Here is a 22,864-nt window from a genome sequence, read left to right as displayed (position 1 = left end):
ATTTCTTTAACTCACCGGCACAATATGTGATTAAAGTTGAAAAAACAGACTTGGGGAAGAAGGTCTTTTCATGCTAACCCACTGGACATAACAAAGGGCATTTGGCTTCTGAACGGACAGTTCTGTCTCCCCAGCCAGAGAAGAGACTTGGGATGCTCACTTGTCTGCTCCCCCAGCCCAAGAAAATGCCATTTCTGTCTAGCTCACCAGGAATGCCGCTTGGGTAGCGGCTCTTCTTAAGACCTCAGGGGACACTTGGCTGTGGGAGAAACAGGGCCAGTAGCACAGCATTTAGCAAAAGTGTTGGGAGAAGGGGAAATACCACCTCTATGTTATCTTTCTCAAGTGGCCAAGACCTGGAACACTGGCGTGTCCTGGAGTAGGAAGAGAAGCTGATGCTGGCGTCTTCTTTTGAGATACACGTGCCCCTTTGCTCATCAGATGGCATCACCCTTTCTCATCTTCATAGCTTATGTGTATGTACAATGAGGAGACACTTCTTTCAGATAAATATCTGGCATAAATAAGTCATCATCACAAGCTTAAGATGGGGGGGAAAAGCACATGTTCAGGGAGGTGACATTTGTTACAAAGGGACTTAGGAAATAAACAGGTAATTGCTGAGATGCGTTCATTGCCATCACTTGGGGAAAGAGTGGGTTCTACCCTAAGGCTCAGTGGTGGAGAGATCGGGCAATGTGGGAGCCCTCTGGTAACCGTGTGGGCTCCTGTGTCTGCAGATTGGTCTGCTAGTGATGGAATCGACCCTTTGGGACAGCAGGACCGGGAGAAGGTGATGAGGACCCCCCCCCCACAATCTCCATGGATTCACTGACTCTCTTTCTCTTCCTCCAGAGGAACTGTTCGCCTCAAGCCATGTCAAGTGGGGTGGGGCTAGGGGTGGACTCCTTAGGAATTTGGGAGCTAGAAAGTTCATCAAGGGTGTGTGATCAAGTAGTTTGGTCCCTGATTTCTGAAAAGCAGGGTCTTGCAAAGAGTCTGCACCATGATTTTTTATTTCAGAGGAGAGGAACGCACATTTGGCATCAGATAATAAACATCAACCTTTTGTATCACTAGAGTTTGTTACATGTAGGAACATGCTTTGGCAAGAAAAAAGATACTTATTGATTTTTCCCCCCAAATAGGGCTCAAAAGGGGGGTCTTCCCTGGGGGAGGAGGGGAATCTACGGTAAAGGTGGTTATCCGGTACCTGGAAATGAAAAGAGGAAGAAGGGTAATGCCATGGCAAGTGTGCAAACAGAGGCAGGTCTCAGGAGTGACTTTGAAATAGTCCTGCACCTGGCGCATTTTCTTAAAATGAAATCTATACAGCAGCGAGAGGATTTTGCTCTCATGATGGGGTTTCAGAGGAGGAATCCCTGTGGCTGGTCCTCACACTTTGCTGTTGACTCATCTTCTGTCCTAAAAAATGTACATCTCTTCCCCTATGTTTGTGGTTAAGAACCAGTGAAGGGATCAAGCATCAGAGGGTGGGAGGAGGTTCTTCCAACCTTTTGACCATGAAACGCCTGAATGAAGGTGAAGAGGTTGCCTCTTCAGTGGGAGGAAGTAGAGTACGACTTGGGGAGATCCTACAATTAATGGGCTCGTGAAAACATCTCCCGGCCTACCCTCTTTCTGCCGGCCAAACCGGCAAGTGCTCCTGTCGGAAGCATGGGCGGCTGGCAGCAAAAAGGATCACTGGCCCGAAGAATTCTCGGATCTGGACGGTGCTCTCTGGTAACACGATATCAACCCCAAATCGTCTTTGCCCACGTCTGGCCTCCTAAGCGACGGACCTGTGGGCTCGTATCAATTTGCAAGGCTGTTCTAGAACTGTCAAGAAAGACCCAAAGATGGATGGTTTTGAAACAGAGAAGAGGGCAGAGTGTAAAATACACAGTTGGGGGAGGGACGTAATACCGCGTGATATGGGCTTGGCACTTAATTTCAAAAACAACAGTGATCAACAGCTTTTTTTTTTTTAGCTCGGCTGACAGCAGACAAACACGACACGCACTGGACTACAGCGTTTGTTCACTGGGGCACAGGAGGGTTTTCTCAGCTGGGTCCTCTTCTCCCAGAGCATCCGTCTGTCCTCCTGCCTGGGCCGCAGGCTACTGGATGAAGGGCATCCTCTCCTTGTTCTCGCTGTCTCCCTCGTGGTCCTCCTCCTCTTCGCCCGCCTCGCTGGTCTCTGTGCTGTCATTGGCCATCTGTAATCCAACAGAAACAGGGATTGGCCCCTGACTCTCAGCACCACCCCTCCCTCGTGGTCTAACCTGGAGCTGGACTTTCTCTCTCGGCTACTGACGAATGCGGGGCCTTCTCCCTGGAGCTCCACCCCTCCACCCTCCTGCCTGCGCAAGCCTGCTTCTCCTTTAGCACGCATCCCGCCTCCTCAAGGAAGCCTTCCCAGACTTCTCTAATGGCAACAGTCCCCCTGTTGTGAGCGCTCCTCTGTGGCCCGGATCCATGGCTACTGTGTCCCATCTATACACATGGCTTGTGGACAGATGACACCCTGCCCCGCTGTGGGAAATGCAGGCGACACGGCAGATGACCCAGGCTCCTGCTTTCTTCCGTTTTATCTACTGCAGCTAGCACAGTGCCGGACACACGCAGGAAGGCAATGCACGTTTTAGAACAGTGAACACATAATGGTGAGAGTTCTTCCTTATTAGTACACACGCCATATTCACCACCGTGCAGGTACCTCATGTCCATCACCCCGCTTTTTCTCAACAGCCATGATGTAGTAGCCATAGCAATAACTATTGCTGGCAGTTGTTTTGCAGCGGTGCAAAGGGAGACTCAGAGGTGATGTGCAAGTGGGAAGTCGTGAGGCAGCGGAGGTCAGCAGGCTGCAGAGAAGGTGGCCAGCCCTCTCTGGGGCCGGGGCAGACGCCAGGCCTGGGGCGTGGGCGCCGTCTGACGCCACGGGGTGTGCAGGCAGCAGCTCCGTCTAGGCTCTGACCCCGCGCGCGGCGTCAGATGAGCCCTGCTGCGCTCGCCCGTCCCTATCAGGAGAAGGCCCCGGCAGAACAGATGCTCCCGGTGCTCGTCCGCATGTCCACTTCCGGACCTTCAGCCAGCCTGCTGCCCCCATGCCTTGGACCCCAGACGGTTTCGAGTGGCGGGTGTGTGCCCTGCAGTGGGTTCAGTGGGGCAGACTCAGGGCGTTTGACGCCCCCTGAGCTCTGACGGGTGGCCGTTCTGCCGGAGAGTGTGCCCCTGGGAGCCCCTCACTGAACATACCCACACACACACACACGTGCTGTGGGGCAGTGACGCGGCCCCACAGAGCCCAGACCCTGTGCTGTTTGCTCTCCCTAGAAATACCCTCACCACTGGCTGCCTCTCCTTCAAGCCTCCTCTCCATCCAGGAGGGACGGGCCCCTCCCGCCAAGAGATGCTCCCCGGGCCGCAGGTCTGAGCTGGCCCATCTGCCGTCAGCTCAGGTCCCAGGGGTGAAACTCCCCCTGAACTCCAGCAATGAGGACAACGACACCTGCCATGGCACGGCATGGGCTTTCACTCGGAAAGGTGGCTTTGCAGCTCCTGTCCTGTTGAGAATATGCCTGTGGTCAAGCAGGCCTTCCTACCAGCCCCACCACCCAGCAGGACCTCAGGTGTAATGGGCGGGCAGGAAGCCAGGAACAACTCTGGTGCTTGAGCGCAATAAGCTGTCCAGCCAGGACTGAAATAGACTCGGTCACGGGTTTAAAAAACAGAACACAGGTGCACAGAACACCTGCAATTCTAGCCTAAGCATGACCCCTTATCTGCCTCCAAACACTTGCTGGCCCAGTCCTGGGACTTAGAAAGCATTTAGAAAATTATATCCAGATTGTTATCAGTCACTTCCATGTTGTAAAATATCCTCTCACTAAACTGTCCTTCATTGTGTGAAATGGCCATCATACCCAAACCACATTCTGGTTACAAAAGCAAGGAAAAACTTTTTAAGCATGCACGTTGGACTAAAACATGCCAGGATTTTAGTTCTTCCTCTTTCATCAACCATTGATTCAGCTCCAAAGCTAAACATGGGAGAAAACAAACCAAAAATCTTCCCGAGTATTTTCTTGCTTAAATCTTTCCTAGAACTTAGTTTGTATGAGACAAAGTTTTATGTGTGTCATTGTAACTGACTTATGAGGGCGTATTCAGATCCAGTTTACAGACGGTGGAGCTGAAGCCAGAGTAACAACGACTGCCCAGGTCATGCAGGGGTTCAGAGCAGGGCTCAGGATCCATGCAGCCTGGGGGCAGTCTGCGTGTTGACCGGCACTCTGCAGAGCCCCTCAAGGGACCCTTGCAAGAGGGTCTGGGATGTGTGTGTGTGACATGCTTCACCCCTGAGGGACAGGGTGTGTGTGGGGGGGTCCCCGCATGTAAGGTGTGGTCCTGGTAAGAGAAAACAAAAGCCCTGGGGCCAGCAGGAGGCAGCTCGGAGGCAGGTGGCATCACTCTGTTGGGGATCTGAATGTGAGTTTATGAACCTTTACCAGGAATTCCTCCCACCTGTAACCAAGAGTGAGCTCGGGTAAGGGGCACGGGCTGTGGTTTCTGTCCTCTCCCTTCTGCCCTTGGATCGTTCTGGAAATGTTCTCGCCGAAGCCTTTTCCTTTCCTTATTGGCGTTCATCCCATCTGTGACTAATCCCTCACTCACTTACCTAAGGTCTCCCCCACCAGCCCCAGCAGAGAGCTGAGAGAGCTGAGAGCAGGGAGCTCTCCTCCACCCTCCGTGTGCCTGCCTCTGAAAACCCTCTCCTGCCGCAGCGAACAGATGCCTCTGCTTTGACTCACCAGTGGCGTCGGGGTCTTTTCTACGTCCAGAATTAACTTGCCGATGTTCCCTCGGTCGTGGATTCGCTGCATGGCTTCCTTCACCTGGGAGACAGGGAGACAAAGGTGAGGTGAGACGTCACCCAGGTGACAGGCTCAGTTTAGTCGCTCAGTCGTGTCCGACTCTTTGCGACCCCATGGACTGCAGCACGCCAGGCCTCCCTGTCCATCACCAGCTCCCGGGGTTTACTCAGACTCATGCCCATCGAGTTGGTGATGCCATCCAGGTGACAAGAGGACCTGGACAAGCCAAACCACTCGCTGTCCACCAGGGGGAGCTGCAGTCCAGGTTTAGCAGCTCAACCGGCGATGGTTCCCAATTTAAATTCTGGTTGTCACTCACACTCTTTGTTGTTATGCAAGCAGTTAGGTTTCCTGGGTCTAAAAAATGAGCGTGATAGCTCCAGAAATGAAAAGAGGAACGTTTCTTTAAAAAAAAGAAAAAGAACTGGGGGAGGAAAGGTCTGTGGGGTTCCAAGAGTTACATGCTGCAGAACGTGTCAGGGCCCATTAACCAGAGCAAATTTTGACCAATAAAATTATAAAATTATTTTTCTAGGGTCATTTGTGCCCAGCTTACTCAAATGTTACATAATCTGGTTTGCAGTTTGGCAAAAATGGCCCATGACCCAGGAACATTTTTCCCACCCGAGTGGAGGCTTCTCCAGACTAGCATTTTCCCCAGTGAGGGGACTTCCTGTTTCTCCCCAAGTGACGAGGGCTTGTCAGACAAGCACACAGGCGCCTCCTGGGCCCCCTTTGCAAAGGCAGGTGTGGATGGAGTGTGATGGGGGCTTCCAGCATTTCATTGTTGCTGTATGGAAAATGAGCACTCGGGGGTGCTGTGGGGGTGAAATAAAAGAAGGAAATGGTAACAACGCCAAGCTTGGCGTGGATAAATCCTCAGTAAAATCTAAATGGGAATGCAACATCTCTTGATTTTTTTTTTTAAAGAAACAACAGATCTAGTTAAAATATTTTCCCTGAAGTTTCCGTTTTAAACATCTTTGTTCATGCATTCATTCAATCCACAAATATTCACTAATTGTTGCTTATAGGCTAGGTGCCATATCTTAAAAAAAATTTTTTTTAAGTAAATTAGGGTGTCTGCCTTTGAGGAACTCAATCTGGAGTTTATGGAGCAGTGTTTGCTTATAGAAAAACCAAAGCCAGCTTCCCATTTGAATGAAAACTTGAGAGAGCCATTAAGAGGTGCATATTCTAATTGCTTTTGTAGGACTTTTGTCCTAAAGACACAATTCAAATTATGGGGAAAAAATTACCACAGAAAAGATACTCAGTTGCTTTCAATGGCAAAACATTGGAGCAACTTATATGTCACAGAATAAAGGAATGGTCAAGTAAATCGAAGTTCTGACATATATCTACCAATTGGAAATGTTTTGTGGCTGTTAAAGTGCTAATTATAAAGACTGTGCAGTAGGATTAAATGCCTTTATAATACAGTTAAATGAGAAAATCGAGGTGCATCTCTTTACATCTCCATAAAAACGTGGGCATCCTACAGTAACTAGAAAGAGATTTAGATATAAAACATGATGTAGGGGAAATAGGCGCCTTTCAATTCTAATGTCCAAACATGTTTATCTGGTAACCTGTTGTCAAACCAGTGTTCATTATAAATTCAGTGTATCTTTAAACGCGTTCTTTGGACAAGGTAGCGTTGGTTAGAATCAGCCTCTTTTGTAGACTGATGGCACCATGTGACTGCTGAGTTCCCTGCCCCGATACATAATCCAGGAGGTTTCTCCCATTTCCGTGGTGAACATTGCTTTCCGAGTGCTTTCGTATTTTGGTGCTGACAACTAGTGTTTACTAAGAATCTTTAAATATTGTGGCAGGCAGCGTCTAAAACTGCTCCCAACCCCTCCTGGGACTCACCTCCATGTGTATCCCCACGGCCCCCCCGCCCCTTCCGCCCTCACCATTAAATGTGAGCTGGACCCAGCAACCTGCTTCTAACAAACTGAGTATAGCAAAAGTGATGGGATGTCCCTTCCTGATTTGGTTATGAAAGACTGACTTCTGTCTTGCAGTCTGTCTCTTTCTCTGGCTCTTGCTTTCTTGTTCTGATGACACACATTGCCATGTCGTGAGCTGCTCTATGGAGAGGCCCCCCCATCACTGTGGCAAGGAATGGAGGGAGAACTCTAGCCAACAGCCAATGAGAAGCTGATCCCCGCCATCCAAAAGCCCCCAGGCTCTGGATCCTGCCGACAGCCAATGAGAGGGCTTGGAAGCAGATCCTCCCTCAGTCCAGCCCTGAAATGAGGCCACAGCCTTGGCTGACACCTTGACTGCAGCCAGAGGACCCAGCTAAGCCCTGCCCAGAGTCCTCACCCACAGGAACAGAGATCATGGAGTTATTTTAAGTCAGTAAGTCTTAGGGATAATTTGTCATGCAGCCACAGATAATTAATACATTGTTACCTCGAATGTATAATTCTTCCCTTGCAAGGTACATATTATCCCATTCTACAGATCAGTACCTTGATGCTCAAAGACATAAGCAATTTGTCCAAAGGTTACATGGCTATGGGCGACAGAATCATGTTTCTGACTCAGTTTTGTCAGACTTCAAAAACCAATGCTTTTCCCCAGTTCTGCCCAGAACATGCGGCTTCCTTTGATGCTCACATAATGATTTCCCAGAATTCAGTTGTTTATTACCCAGGCAAGTTATTAAACACCTGCAAACTCCTTGGAGATTAGGAACTGTTTTTAAACTGCTTCTCCAATAAGGTAGAGCCCAGGGAGACAGAAAAGCTGATTGTGGTGCTAGGAAAAGAGCTCCCTGCCGGGCTGGCTCTAATCTGCATATTTTTTGTAGATTGCTTTCTGAAATGAACTGACGCCTTGAAGTTCCGTACATGGGGGATGGAGAAAGGATTAGGAATCTGATCCCCAGTCATGCTGTTTGAGTTTACAGTCCTCCTGGGCTGCTGTTGGGGGTAGGAAGAATCTTTTATGACCGCTCTCAGAGGGAAAGAAACTCAGTACCATTTTTTGATCAATTCTTGATGAAGCACAGCGTGAGGCATTTTACACATGTTGCTTCATTTTATCTGCACCTCAAGCCTCTTAGGTGACCACAGGCAGGCATCAGAGTTTCAACAGAAAGAAACCCGAAGATGAAAAATCAAAGGGGTCTGTGGCAAGTCATCATCTGAATGGTGTGGGAACCACGTGGGAATTGAGAGTGCAGCTTGCCCTTTCTAGGACTCTGGGAAAACCAGAGCAGATGGGTCTCGGCTGTGTGCACCCCAAAGCTTCCCTCCAACGACATCATCAAAAGATAAAATCTGCAAAGAGAGATGTTGCTCCCAAGTTGCCAGTTTATGAGCTGAAGCACCTGCGTGGGTGACAGTGCCCAGAAGATGGAAGTGACAACGTTCAGAAAGCTACTGATCTGCCTCGTGGCTGCCAGGGAGCTTTTTCTACAGCACGCCTCTGCTTGGAGCCTCTCCCCACTGCATTCAGGAGGAACATCCAGCCAGTGTGGCACAGCCTGTCACAGTGACCACTAGCTGCACGCGACACTGAGCACTTGAACCACGGCCGTCCCAGCTGTGATGTGCTGGGGTGTGAAATACACAACGCACTTCAGTGATTTAATCATAATGAAAAGGAGTGCAGACTCTGTGCTTCATGTCAGGAGATGGCCAGTGCATGCTCAGTGCATGGAGCAGGGTGCCAAAGCCAGTGCTCTGGGGCAGCCCAGAGGGATGGGGGGGGAAGGCGGTGGGGGGCTCAGGATGGGGGACACATGAGTGCCCATGGCTGATTCGTGTCGACGTATGGCAAAAACCACCACAATATTGTAAAGGAATTATCATCCAATTAAAATCATTGATTTAAAAATTTTGAAACAATAGCATTTTAAATATCCTGGGTAAAGGAAAACATATGATTAAAGTTAATTTCACCTATTTCTACATTTCTGCCTGTGAAAGTGAAAATGTTAGTTGCTCAGTCATGTCTGACTCTTTGTCACCCTATGGATTGTAGCCCACCAGGCTCCTCTGTCCATGGGATTCTCCAGGTAAGAATACTGGTGGGTTGCAGTGCCCTCCAGGGGATCTTCCTGACCCAGGGATCGAGCCCACATCTCTTATGTCTCCTGTGTTTTTTGGCAGGAGGTTTTTTCGGGTTTTGTTGGGTTCTTTACCACTAGTACCACCTAGGAAGCCCCAGTTAGACCCAATTAGAAGTGTAAAAAGAAGCTGCTGAGATTCATTTTAATAATATATTTTCTTTAACGAGATTATCTATTATCTTATATACCTTATATCTATAATCTTATTATCTTATCTATTATCTATCTGTGGAGAAGGAAATGGCAACCCACTCCAGTGTTCTTGCCTGGAGAATCCCAGGGACGGGGGAGCCTGGTGGGCTGCTGTCTATGGGGTCACACAGAGTCGGACACAACTGAAGCGACTTAGCAGCAGCAGCAGCATTATTTGTCTGAAATATTATCATTTCAATGTATGCTCAATATAAGAAAAGCTATGGATAAAATATCAAGTGTTTGGAATCCAGGGTGTACTTTACTCTTAGCGCATGTCTCAGTTCAGACCAGCTACACTTCAGTTGCTCACATCTGCCGTATTGGAGAGTACAGCCTGGATGGCATGACAATGGCACCAACCTCAGGGATCCCAGTGCAGAGGAGCGTCTGGCATACGACAGCTTGCAGAATGAATGAATGAACGAACAAAGGAGTCGATTTGTGGGGAGAGTAAGACATCACACGGCTGAGCCGGCCCAGAGGTTTCTGTCTGGTCTATGCCACGTCCCAGAGCCCCCAGCCCAGGTGGCCTGCTTGGTGGCTGCCAGGGCGGCCCAATGCAGTCTGCTCATAATCAGGGCGTGGTCCCCCACCCAGGCTGAGACACCCCTGCCAGCTGCGGGAGAGATGGACTGACTGCAGCCAGGATCCCAGCTGTGGGGCTGGCCAGAGCTGGTCTCAGCAGCTGGATTCTCCAGCCCAAGAGGATGGTGGCAGGAGGCAGGGGTGATACCCCACTTCCCAGGCTCTGCTTTGACTCAGCAACATCATTCCAGCAAGCTGCTTCACCTCTTTGCTCCCCATCTTCTTGATATGTTATTCTGTCCACCTGTCCATTCGGTCGGTCACTCAGCCAACAGTGCCAAAGCCCTTTTCCAGGAGCTGTGTGCGGATGGTGGTCGAAACAGACACACTCTCTCTGTCCAGAAGGAATCACAGTTTCACTTACTAAACAGGCTAATCGTCATAAGAGTTTCATGATCTAAAAATTGTTTATTTCACCCCAGTGGGTGACAGTCCATCAGAGTTGGTCGTGTACCCCTAGTTTGTGTTTCAACCAAGTCCTGTAGCGTTCAAGTTGGTGTTCACGCATGACCCCTGGGGAAAACGTGATTCGCTCAGACTGTGTTCACAGAGGAACACTAGCTGTGGTCGTTCTTCTTTCCTCCTGCGACGGATCTAGGAGAAGTGGTTTTCTGGAAGTTACGGAAAATGATGATGAGCAAACCCACAAGATCCCAGCCATCATGAAGCTCATGGTCTTAATCAAAATGACTCAAATAAATGTAGGCTTGCCACTGGGTAATTCTGAGATGGTGTTAAGAGAACGTGGATAGGGGAACTGACCTGGTTGGGAAGATCATGGAAAACTCCTCTGAAGAAGCGACAGTTGAGCTGGGTTTTAAAGGATGAGTAGAAACATGACTAGGAAAAGAAGGGGGAGAGGACCATCGCAAGAAGAGGGGGCCAAGTATGAAAGGAGAGACTGCAAAGAGGCTAGGGACATGAGGACAGAGAACAAAAGTGAGCATCGGGCAAGATGCTGGGGAAGTTGGCTGGGGGTGTTGGTACTACATTCCTGAGCTTGCCAGGGTGCAGTTGTCCAGGGCCACTCACACAGATCTACACCCTCCAGTCATCTTCAGACTGGTCAGTTCCTTCATGCTTGAGCAATGAGGGTTAATGATGCTCCATCTTTGTTTTGGGTCTCATTTAATGTTTCCCAATATTTCATTTCCCTTTCCATGTTGTGAAAGGCACACATTCATTAGAGTACAAATGATACCACTTAATAACCAAAGCATTTGGCTTGTGCTATGAATAGTAATAAGCCTAGCCATCTAAAAGAGGAAAAAAAAATTAAGATGGATTATTCCATGGATCACTGTGTCTATTAGATGATAAATTAAAAGCTTTGAAAAGGAAGAAATGAGTAATACTCTAATTAAGAAGCATATCTACCCAATTCGTATTTGGAAGATAACTCATATTAATGACATTCATCTTTGGGGGGAATGGATGATTGCTTAAAATCCAAAGTGGGTGTGGAAAAGTAACACATTTATTGCAGGTAGACTTGAAATCTGGGGTTTATGTTCTGTCGAGAAGCTGTGAGAATCTAAAGTGAGTGAACCCTGAGATTTTGACCTATATGGAAGAGTGACTGAAAAAGCAAAATGTCCAGAATCATGAATTGACCCACTGGGAAGGTGGAAAAAAAATCAAACACAACTCATGTTTGGATTAGATGCAAATGGATCTGTGCAATGACGCAAGGCGTGGGTTAAGGTGGGGCATTTAAGGGGGTGCTCACTCCCAAGGTCATTTGAGTGGTGGTTTAGCACCCAAGAGTGAGTGCGTCCTTAAATTTTGCACCCTAGTCACCTGCCTTGCCCCATTCTAGTTCTGGCACTGCATGGAAGCCAAATATTGTTAAAAGAAGGAGACAATAAGTTGTCATTTTAAAAGAAGTGTCTGCTTGGCCACAAAATAGCGTGGATGGTCCAAGAAGATTTTTAAAGGGCCATTGGTAGGAGCCTGGGTTTAGAAGAGGGGCAGGATATTTGGAGAGTGAGGAAAAGGGAAGACAAAACAGCAAGACAATAGAATCAGATGAAGCAACTGGTCCTTTTTTCCTTGGGAACCTAGATGACGTTGACACTGATGATCAAGTATGCATTGCGGTCATGAGGAGTTCAAATGAAGTAAACATTGAGTTAAAAGCCAGAATTATTCTGCAGAAATCTACAACCCATAATCAAGCTGCACTGTATATTCTAGTCCAATTGTATTTTGAACTAAAGCAAAAGATGAAAAAAAAAATCTAGTGAAATGCCTCCAACATTTTTGATTTTCTTTAACAATGCTCCCCAGTGTCAAATTTGGATGGTGGAATAGAATTAAGCTGGACACTTCAAGGACGCTTATTCCAACATATAAGTGAGGTCTGGGGGGAAGATTAAAAAAAAAATGCGTGAAATGATTCTTGTTCCCTGCAGAAAAAAAAAAATCTGCTGTACAATCTGTAAGAGAAATGTTTGAAGTGTGACGGGCACAGAAGAGGAAGCAATTGGGGTTAGGAGAAGGATGAAAATCAGGGGAAAACTCTTGGCAGGAATGAACTTACAGACTGAGACTTGAAGGTCAAGGAGAAGTTTGTCACTCAGCCAAGGAGAAGGACATAGAAATATTAAGAGTTTAAGGAAATATTGCTCTGCTCCAAGAATGAGTCATTGACAGCCACCAGAACTCTGAGGGCGATGCTGGTGACGATGCTTTCAAAATCCTCTTGAATTAAGATTCTCAAGTCTGCTGCAAATGGGTTACATCATCGCTTGAGCTCCTGCTACTCCTGAAATCCCACACAACAGTGGTAGAACTTACAGAATATCATGTCAACTGATTCTTGCTTCCAATCCTTTAGCAAAATCCTCCAGCCAGGGAGAGAAACTCTTATTCCTGCTTGGAGGACTCTAGTTCCTTACTAATAAGGTCATCCCCTTGCCTCCAGATAATACTAGTTTTATTCATTCCCTAATGGATAATGACACCTGAAGGTTTTGTGTTCCATGACACTTGAAGGATTTCCCTTGGAACGATGAAACGTGCAAGTTATGATAAAGGGTTAGAACTATAAGGAGGCCAAAGACCCTTCAAAATCTTGAAAGTTCTCGTCTTTCCAAAGGGATGACGGCCAGAGCTGCTGGCATTTAGGAAACTACAGTTTAGAAGGCAGAGGTGACCTTTCCTTAGACTTCCATAGAAAGGGCTTGTTTGCAGACTTCACTTTCACACATTGGAGAAGGAAATGGCAACCCACTCCAGTGTTCTTGCCTGGAGAATCCCAGGGACAGGGGAGCCTGGTGGGCTGCCGTCTATGGGGTCGCACAGAGTCGGACACGACTGAATCGACTTAGCAGCAGCAGGCTGTTTGGGGAGCATTTTTGTACCTAAGGGAACTGAGATGACATTGACTGTCTCATGTAGACATGGCTGTCATTTAGATAAGGGTTAGGATGTCCAGGGTGCAAAATGAGCGGTGGTCAACAGAGGCAGATATGCCTGGGACAACTTGTCTGGGGACTGTAGGATTCAAGGAGTAGAAATAAAAGAGTAATTGTGTTTGTATAAGAGGCATTTGCAAGCAAAGCACTCCAGTAGAAAGCTGATCCTCCACTACTTTGAAGGGGATCTTGTGGATCCTCCACTAAGACAGGAAGGAAAAGAAGGTTTTAGGCTCTGGACTGCAGTGATATAACCTGCCCTCAGGTTACATTAGGAGAAGGTGAGAGTCTCAGGGAAAGGGCCAAATCTGAAACTCAGGTAACTGTAAATGGCCAGGCAGTGGCAGTGCATCCCCCTGGGGCTGTGGGGGACGACGCTGGCTCTCAGCACAGCAGCCGGCACATGACAGATGCTCAGCAGGCGCTTCACCAAGCAGAGCACTTTCCGCGCCTGATCTCTGTGAGGGGAGCGGGAGCTTGTCAGACTGTCAATCAAGGGTACGGACAAATAGCCTCTCTTTTCTCCTGGAGCCCCTGTTGCTTGCGGAGGAGAGCTGAGATCACACTGAGGTCTGGCAAAGTGACGTGGCTTGTGCCAAGTCAAGCTGTGGGAAGTGATGATGTCAGCTTCAAACCGAGCCCTGTGAAGCCCCAGGGCGAGGTGCACTGTTGCCGGGTGTGTGGAGCCGGGAGGAGGCAGGAGGTGGGGAGGAGGGGCCATGGGGCACCCTGTAGGGTGTGGTATTTCCTCTGCACTTCCACACGCACCCTGTTGCTCCTGGGTTGTAACACTTAATGCCACTCTCTCTTGAAGAGTTTCTCAAGCTAGGAAGCACTGACTTTTGGAGTCAGAATTCTTGGTTGCGGGGGCTGTCCTGTGCATCACAGAACATGTAGCAGCGTCTCTGAGCTCTACTCACTAGATGCCAGTAGCACCCCCATTGTGACAAAGGAAAATGTCCCCAGGCATTTGCCAGATGTCCCCTGGAGGGAAAGAGTCAGCTCTAGCTGAGACGGTGTGAGGTCTTAGTCCGCTCTCCACACCTCCCATTCAAGGGCAGATGCCTGCCTCCGCACAGTACGCACAGGACACCTTGGCCAGGGACTTGCCACCAGAGACTGGTTTCTGCTCCATCCTCAGGACTAGGAAGAGAATGTGGTACACGGTGGGTGCTGCGTGGTCTCTGACCTCAAAACACTCATTGGTTAGGTCAGGTTTTCATAAAATGTGGACGGAAGACAACTTGTATCAATGGGGTCACCACTGATGAACCTATTTGCAGGGCAGCACAGGCTTGTGGACACAGTGGGGGCAGGACGGGGGAGCAAATTGACAGAGTAGCATGCACTTTACCATGTGTAGAAAAGATAGCCAGTGGGAATTTGCTGTTACGACACAGGGAGCTCAAACCCCGTGCTCTGTGACAACCTAGAGGGGTGGGATGGGTGGGAGGTGCGAGGGAGGTTCCAGAGGGAGGAGGCGACATGTGTATACCTGTGGCTGACTCATGTTGATGTATGGCAGAAACCAACACGATATTGTAAAGCAATTATCCTCTAGTTAAATACATTTTTAGAAAAGTGTGTTGGCTTCAGCTTAGACCTGTTTGTTGAGAATGCAGAGGCACGCCACTCCGGGCGATCCTGGGGGTCTGATGTTTTAGACTCTTGACCTAACTGGTGCTTCATGTAACAAATATCCACTGCCCACCACAACTGAGGCTCTGGGCTTGACTGACTCACAGCGAGAAATAAGAAAGACCAGTCCCTCTCCAGGAGAGCTAAGATCTCTCTGCGAGGGGTGGGGTCTGGTGTACCATGTTTTAGTATCTGGATAGGGCCTGTTTGGCACTTGGCTTAAATATCACTGCAGGTAGGAAAGTAGCAGAGAGTCACAGTAACAGCCCTTCTCATTCCAGGGCAACTGAGAACGAATTAGCTCAGCTTTGATTCTGCACACCTGTGTGGACATCACACAACTTGCTTTCTGCTCAGCGCATGAAGAAAGCCTCAGGAAAGCTAAAGGCCTGAAATCAAGGTGTCAGGAGGATGGCTTCCTAGCAAAGGCTCCAAGGCAGAATCTTTTTCCAGCCTCTCTCCTAGCTTCTGGGGGTTGCTGACAATGCTTGCTGTCCTTGGCTTGCAGCCACAGCATTCTGATCTCTGCCTCTGTCATCACGTGCCCTTCCTTTCTGTGTTTCTGTGCCTTCCCTCTTCTTATAAGGACAGCTCATATTAGATTAAGGGCTTATCCTATTCCAGGATGACCTCATCTGAACTCAGCCCTCTGCAGCTCAGCTGTATTGAAATACATCTGCAGCGAGCCTAGCTCCACACTCATGTTCTAAGGTTCAGGGAAGGACATGAATTGAAGGACACACCTATCCAAGCTGAGACAGGTAGTAACACCTTTAAGTTTTTCTTTTTAAACCTTTTTTAAATTATAAAATAAAACACATACACAGACAGCCACACATGTATAGTTTGTAAGCATGCAGGTAAAGAAACAGAACTTTGCTGGACGTCCCCAAGGCCTCCCTGTGTGTTCTATCACAGCCCCAACTCCCTCCCCTTCTCCACTGCATCCTGACTTTAAGAGCTATCACTTCCTCGTATTTCTTTTGTTTTTCACCTAACTGTACATCCCTAGGAGAAGGCAATGGCACCCCACTCCAGTACTCTTGCCTGGAAAATCCCATGGACGGAGGAGCCTGGTAGGCGGCAGTCCATGGGGTCGCTAAGAGTCGGACAGGACTGAGTGACTTCCCTTTCCCTTTTCACTTTCATGCATTGGAGAGGGAAATGGCAACCCACTCCAGTGTTCTTGCCTGGAGAATCCCAGGGATAGGGAGCCTGGTGGACTGCCACTATGGGGTCGCACAGAGTCGGACACGACTGAAGCGACTTAGCAACAGCAGCAGCAGCAGTACATCCCTAGGCACCGGCGATTTGTCTTGTGCCATTTGAAAAAACATACACCTTCAGGTCTTTTTAAATCCACAGGCTGTCCTATTTCATTATTGCTGCTGTTCCTTCCAAGTCGAAAAGTCTGGGTTGCTTGGCGGTGGTTTCCTTCCCACGGTCTGGATTCTGTGAACTGCAGGCAACCAGTACTGTCCAGCAGGGCCCCCTGTGCTCTGCATTTCCTTCAGGTTGGTAGGAGGTCTGATCAGACTGAGACTGTGGGTGCTGCTGTGTCCTCTGGGAGACAAACGTGGCTGGTTGGCCCTCTTTTCCTGATGTTCAGTGCCCAGACCCATTAATTTAGTGGGGGTTGTGAAATTCTGATTCCAGGACTCTGTGTTCATTTATTACCTGCCTTCATTGTATAAGGAGCCATGCCCTTCATCTGTTTAGTTGATTATGACTGGTGAACAGCTCCTATAGGAATGGGAGGATAAATAACGTGATTCTTTCCTTGGGTTTACTGAGAGCAGCAGCCTTTTCAAAGAAGCAAAATTAAGGAACTTGAGTAAAGCTTTATGCATAAAACATTCACTAACTGAATATTACTAAATTCTTATTTGATATTTAAAAGGAAAAAATTGGAAGCAAAACATGTCTATCAATGTCTATCAGGATGGTTAAGGGAATTATAGGATAACCCTGAAAGGTCACCTCATCCCATTTCTTATTGACATGCTAAGGAGAAAGAGTAATTATATATTCAATGTGCATACCTTCATAGAATACATATTAATGTAAAGAATAAATGAGAGCTTATATCAACCCAGCTACCCTGGATATATCCGTAGTAGGATTATGGCTAGTTTTTATTTTCTCCATTATACTTTTCCTGTTTTTTATCTTTTTTTTTTCAATTACAATGGAGTTTATGCTGAAATAGTAAGAACACAGATACAGTGTAAAAGCTACAGATCAAGCTGAAGGTAGGTTAGAGATCTGCTGTACCCTCCAGAGAAGCGCCAAGAGAGAGGCCACGGCGAGGAGGGGCGGTGGTGAGGAGAAGGGGTCAGAGTAGCTGGGGAAGGCTTCGCGGCGGGAGGAAGACCCCGGAAGACGTACTACTTGGATGGGGGAAGAAAGAACCCTGAGGCAGCAGCGTGAACACAGGCGGGGAAGCAGGAATGAAGACGGTGTGAGGCGCGGCCCGGCCCTGCCGGAGCAGCGCCCGGGCCTAGAGACCCCGCGAGCTGCGGATGCAGGGGCCCTGGGGACGCGGCAGGGCCGGCCCAGAGCCTGGCTGCATTTCTCCTCCACAGGCTGCACTTGCTGACGCCGGACAGGCAGCCGTGGCACTTGCAGGCTTTCCCACGCACCTTAGTCCATGCAGCAGGCAGCAGAGGAGCAAGCCTCTGAGGGCACAGAGGCCGCGGCAGGCCTGCGGAGGGCGACTCTCAGATCTGCTTCAGCACTCGGGCTTTGAAAGTAAGGCCCTGTGTCAGGCTTCCAGTCTGAATCCCCATCTACTATTTCGAGGCGGCATGAAGTGCTACAAATGGAAAGACTGTGGGAAGATCCTCCGATGTAACTCAAAGCTCCTTCGGCACCAGAGGAACCACACTGGGGAGAAGCCCTTCAGGTGTAAGGAGCGCGGCAAAGCGGTCGAGTCCAGCCACGCCTTATCGGCCTTCCCTGGTGGCTCAGACGGTAAAGAACCTGGCTTCAATGCAGGAGACCCGGGTTCAGTCCCCAGGTTGGGAAGATCCCCTGGAGGAGGAAGTGGCACCCCACTCCAGTATTCTTGCCTGGAGAATCCCCATGGACAGAGGAGTCTGGTGGGCTACAGTCCATGGGGTCGGAAAGAGTCGGACGCGACTGAGCGACTTCACTTTCACTTTTACCACTGTATCATACACGAGAAAATTCCCAGGGTTTCTCCTGGGCGTGGATGCGCCGCTGGACAATACAAAAGTGACCTACACCCGACACCTTTCCAGCACTCCTCCCATTTAGCTTCTCCCCCGTGCGTAGCCTCGGTGCTGCAGGTAGGTGGCGCTCCGACGGAAAGCCTGCCACACTCCTTACACGCACAGGGCTTCTCCCCCGTGCAGATCCTCTGATGCTGGGTCAGCGTGGTGTTGGAACGCAGGCCTTCGCCAGGCTCCTTACATTCGTAGGGTCCTACCACCAGCTCCCCTGTCTTGATGCGGGACTTGCCATCTCAAAACCTCTGCTTCCCAGGGATTGGGGTCCCCTGGAGCTTACCCTCTCTTCAGCTGGGAGACCAGATCAGGTCTGGGGGATGGAGACACCAGGGAAGCCACATTTGTATAATTCTCCAGCGTCACCTCCCTGCACAGGGCCCTGTGTGCAGAGTCCAGACTGGCCCACTGGTTCTGAGTGAAACACATAGCCACGTTCTCAGAGGTCACTGGCTCCTGAGGCCAAGTGGTTTGGAGCATGGCTGTTGTCCATGGCTCTCTGCACTCTTCCCAGTTTGCAAAAGCAGGAACCTTAAATGCCTCTTCCCATCTGAACCCCAGGAAGTGGGTCTCTCAAAGATCATGCAGATCCGAGTGCTGGGGCCCAGAGCACATCTCGGTCTTTCTTTTTATCTTTATTTTTTAAGCCACACTATTAAAGTATAATTGCCATATAAAAAGCTGTACATAGTTAATGGTTACAACCCAATGAACTTGAGGATAAGTATACACCTGTGAAACCATCACCACCGTCATGGCCATAAACATATCCGTCACCCCTCACCATTCTCTCTCACCCTTTTTATCACAGTTATTATTTGGGGGTAAGAACAATTAGGAGATGCTGAGGATGTGGGTTCAATCCCTGAGTTGCAACGATCCCTTAATTCTTGCCTGGGAAATCCCATGGACAGAGGAGTCCGGTGGACTGCAGTCCATGGGATTGCAAGGAGTCAGACACGACTGGGCAACTAAACACACAGACACAAGAACAATTAATATAAGCTCTACCCTCGTAGCAGACGTTAAGTACATTGTATAGTATTGTTAGCTATGGGCACTACGCCACATTAGCAGATCTCCAAAACTTACATATCCTGCATAAAACTTTGTTCCCTTTGACCACCTCCTCTCCTTCTCCCACCGACCCAAACCCCTGGTACACACCCTCTGCTCTCTGCTTCTGTGATTTTGCCAGTTTAGATTCCACGTACAAGCGAGATCATGTTTGTGTGTGTGTCTTTTTTAAAAGGTCCACGGTGAGCATGTATTCATGGAGAATACGTTTTAAAAGTGGTGGTGGGTAAAGCACCACCTCCACTTTGATTATCAGGACAGTGAAGGGAGGTTGCAGAGCAGGGCGGAGGGGGACGGAAGCCCACGGGGGTCTGGAGCCTTTCACAGAGTTGTGTAAGTGGCTTCAAAGTGAAACTCACCACCAGCCGCACAAGGGAAGCCGTGTGCTGCCGTAATCAGCAGCCTCACGCGTCGCGCGCCTTCCCCAGGATGTCCATCAACCAGTGCAGCAGAGACAAAGGCTCTCAGAGGACACTTCACCGTCCCCCCCCTTCTCCCCTCCCTTAGCTGACTCTCTCCAGTCCACGGATACCCAAACTTGACCTCAGTTGCAGCAAGCACCCCCCGGGGGTCTTTGCTCTCACCTCCCGGTGTGTTCTCTGCACCTCCATCGCTGTCTAGTTCAAGGCCCCATCACCTCCCTCCGGGATGACTTTTCCAGCCTCCTATTTGATCCCTGGGGCTCCAGTGTCTCCACGTTCCAATCTGTTCTTCAACTGCCAGAGCTATGATTAGTGGTTGATACATTTGTATGTCTCTTGTGTCTCAAATGCTTGGGACTTGGGCAGTAGATTCAGTAAGGAAAATGGTAATGATGGTGATTTTAACGGCTAACATGAGTAAAGATGATGGTAATGATGGTATGATGCTGATTTTAGTGGCTAACACCAACCACTCAGCACACAAGCTGGGCAAATGCCAAGCATCAAGTGTTTTTTGCAGAATAGTCCATTTGCTCCTCATTGTAACCCTCTGATGGATGTGCCATGATTATTCTCACGTCTCAGACACGGAACAGGAGGACCAGGGAGGTTAGTCTGCCCAAGGTCACAGGCAGTGTAGGCAGAAGGGGTAGGATTTTCACCTAGACGGCTGATGAAATGTTGTTAGATGAAATGACATCGTGTCTGGGATGTGCCTTAAACTACTCCAGAAAAGCCGTTGGGGAGGGGAGACAGCAAAGGAGACAAGCTGACCAGGGGTTCATCACGTGAAGGCTGCCTCCATGGGTACCTGGCTGGTGGGGGCGGAGGTGGGTCAGGATTTGCTGCTTGTTTGAAATTTCCCAAAAAAGGTTCTAAAATATGAACTTTGAGTTCTGTTCCCCAAACAACAGATGTGGTACCCAAATGCTCAACGGTGTGTGTTGGATGCTGATATTATGAGTGAGGGGTTTGGGCTGGAGAAGGTGGAGGTCTTCGCCCATTTCCCCAGATACAATCATGTTATTCTTTCCAGCAAATAACACGGCTTTGTGAGGGTAATAGATTCCAGTATTGGATACCTACCCCACGCCAGGCAGCATTCAGCGAGATGAACACACACAGGCAACCCCTTCCCCAGACAACACCCCCCCGCCCCACTGGCTGCCACGGTGGGGACTCCACCCACACAGTCCATCCAGGACAGTGTGGGGAGAGCTACATTCTGGGCCTGAATGAAGAGCCCAGGGGGGTGGGAAATGACGCTACTTAGAGAAAAATGGCATTTTCCTGGGGCTTGTAAAGGTGGGAGGCGTTTTCTTGGAAGAGAAAATGTACACACCAAGTCCTGAAAGGGGAAAATGGCTCATGCAGGGACCCGAGAGTCAGTGAAGGGGACGCTGTGCCGAGCTGTGTTGGCGGGGCTCTCTTCGGTCGGGGCTGGGGGGCTCAGACCTGACTGGAGGTGAGTCTTGAGAAGATGGCCCGGGAGGGATGCCCGCAGGTGAGGCAGGGGACGAGGAGAGAGGGGGAGAGCAGCTGGACCTGGGAGTCAGGGCAGCTGTGAAGTGGAACTGACAAGATCCATGGTGGGATACTGCAATAGGCTGTCTATCCCACCGGACCTGTGCTATCATTTCAGGCTCTTTGGAAGTCATCTAATTCCTCAAAGGGAAGAAAGAGCCTCTAAAAAGACCTATGCTTAGAAAGGTTCTCCATCAAAGCAGAGAGGAGAGCTGAGGTCATCTGAATTATCCTTGTCCATTTTAATCAGCATTGGAAACAGATGACTCTGCTAAGGCCTGGAACCTTCCTTCTGTTGGAGTCTGCATGACCCTAAAGTCGAATTTTTAATGATCTCTGCCGCTTTGCCGAGGCGTGGAGGGGCATCTGGGGCTAACCTGTTCCTTCCTGCATTGTCCTGGCTTGTCTGGCAGCTGAGATTTTTCCTCTAAGCACCAAGGAGTATCTATTAGCCTGAGGTTGCATTGCTATGGCAACGAGACAGAAAACAGGCTCAATACACTGGGGGGAAAAGTCAAGGGATGAGGGAGGTTTTGTCTTCCAGACACTTTCCTTTCCCGCTCAGGGGCCCACTGTCTCAGCTGGCAGGGCCATGCCTTGGGCTGGGGTGACCAGGCTACTCTGAATTCACAGGTGGTCACAGGGACTGAAACCCAGGGGACAGCTTTAGGACAACAGTCAGATCCTCGGGAGTCATGGAATGAGGGTGGATCTGGGAAGGTCCCCACAGCTAAGAGTTGGGTAGAGGTTGGGAAGGTGGGTGGCAGTTCACCCACATTTATACAAAACTGAAGTCATATCCGCACCAAGCAGTGTAGGAAATGCTTGCAGAGTCTACATAGTCTTTAAAGCACCTTGTAAAGTATTTAAAATTCTCTGACCTAACAATTCCACTTTTGAGAATATATCTTAAGGAAGTAGTCCTACATTTGGAATAACAAGAAGAGAAAAAAAACTTTATATCCAAAATACTTATTGCAGCTATAACAATAAAAATAAAAGTGACCTGGATGTCCAGGAGTGGGGAGGGCAGTTGAATAAACCCTGACATAAACATTTGTTGGAATAATATGTGACCATGAGTTTGAGGAAACTCAGGGAGACAGTGAAGGACAGGGAAGCCCGGCGTGCTGCGGTCACGGGGTCGCAAAGAGCCAGACACGATTTAGCAACTGAAGAACAATAAAGGTTAAAAGTGCTGAGAGACTCTATTAGAGGAGGGGGAAGCAGTCTGTAAAAGTTTTTACAGTGTGCTTATCATTTCTGAAAAATGTCAATGCCCTGAACAAAAGAAAATCAAAACAAACCCCCAAATGCACAAAAGAAAAATATTGGAAGGAAAAAAAATAAGGTTATTTTGGATGATGGGAATTAGACAGTTTTGTCTGCTTTGCTTTTCTTTTCTTTGAAGGGGTATATTTTTAAATGTCTGCATTGAGTATGACATTTTTCCTATTGGGAGAAAACATTTCTTCAATGGTTTTAGCACTTTTCTTTTTGTAACTTATTTTTTATTGAAGTATAGTTGATTTGCCACGTTGTGTTGGTTTCTAGTGTACAGCAATGTGATTCAGTTAGAGAGAGAGAGAGGGAGAGAGAGGGCAGGGAGAGAGACAGAGAGTTTATTACAGGGTATCAGAGTTCCCTGTGCGCTCCGTGGGTCCTTATTGTTTATCTGTTTTACATATTACAGCAGGTATCTGTGAATCCCAAACTCCTAAGTTATTCCTCCCTTCCTCTCCCCTCGCAGCCACAGTCTGTTCTCTATGTCTGTCGGTCTGCT

At 48.7% G+C, this 22,864-nt stretch overlaps 1 protein-coding gene across 1 annotated transcript in view; it reads right to left on the bottom strand.

The window, feature by feature from the left end:
- Window positions 1–995: 995 nt before the first annotated feature.
- Window positions 996–22,864, bottom strand: part of VAT1L (vesicle amine transport 1 like) — a 165,476-nt gene continuing 143,607 nt past the window's right edge. The window contains exons 8-9 of the mRNA XM_055551307.1: window positions 4,818–4,901; window positions 996–2,219 (exon numbers count right to left, since the gene is read on the bottom strand). Coding sequence (XP_055407282.1) covers window positions 2,121–2,219; window positions 4,818–4,901 — 183 coding nt within the window. The 3' untranslated portion in view covers window positions 996–2,120. The remainder of the gene's footprint in view (window positions 2,220–4,817; window positions 4,902–22,864) is intronic.

This window comes from Bubalus kerabau, chromosome 17 (genome assembly GCF_029407905.1).
Source record: "Bubalus kerabau isolate K-KA32 ecotype Philippines breed swamp buffalo chromosome 17, PCC_UOA_SB_1v2, whole genome shotgun sequence".
Taxonomy (NCBI): Eukaryota; Metazoa; Chordata; class Mammalia; order Artiodactyla; family Bovidae; genus Bubalus; species Bubalus kerabau.
The sequence above is the reverse complement of the archived record's forward strand: the minus strand, read 5'-3'. Positions and strand labels throughout refer to the sequence as shown.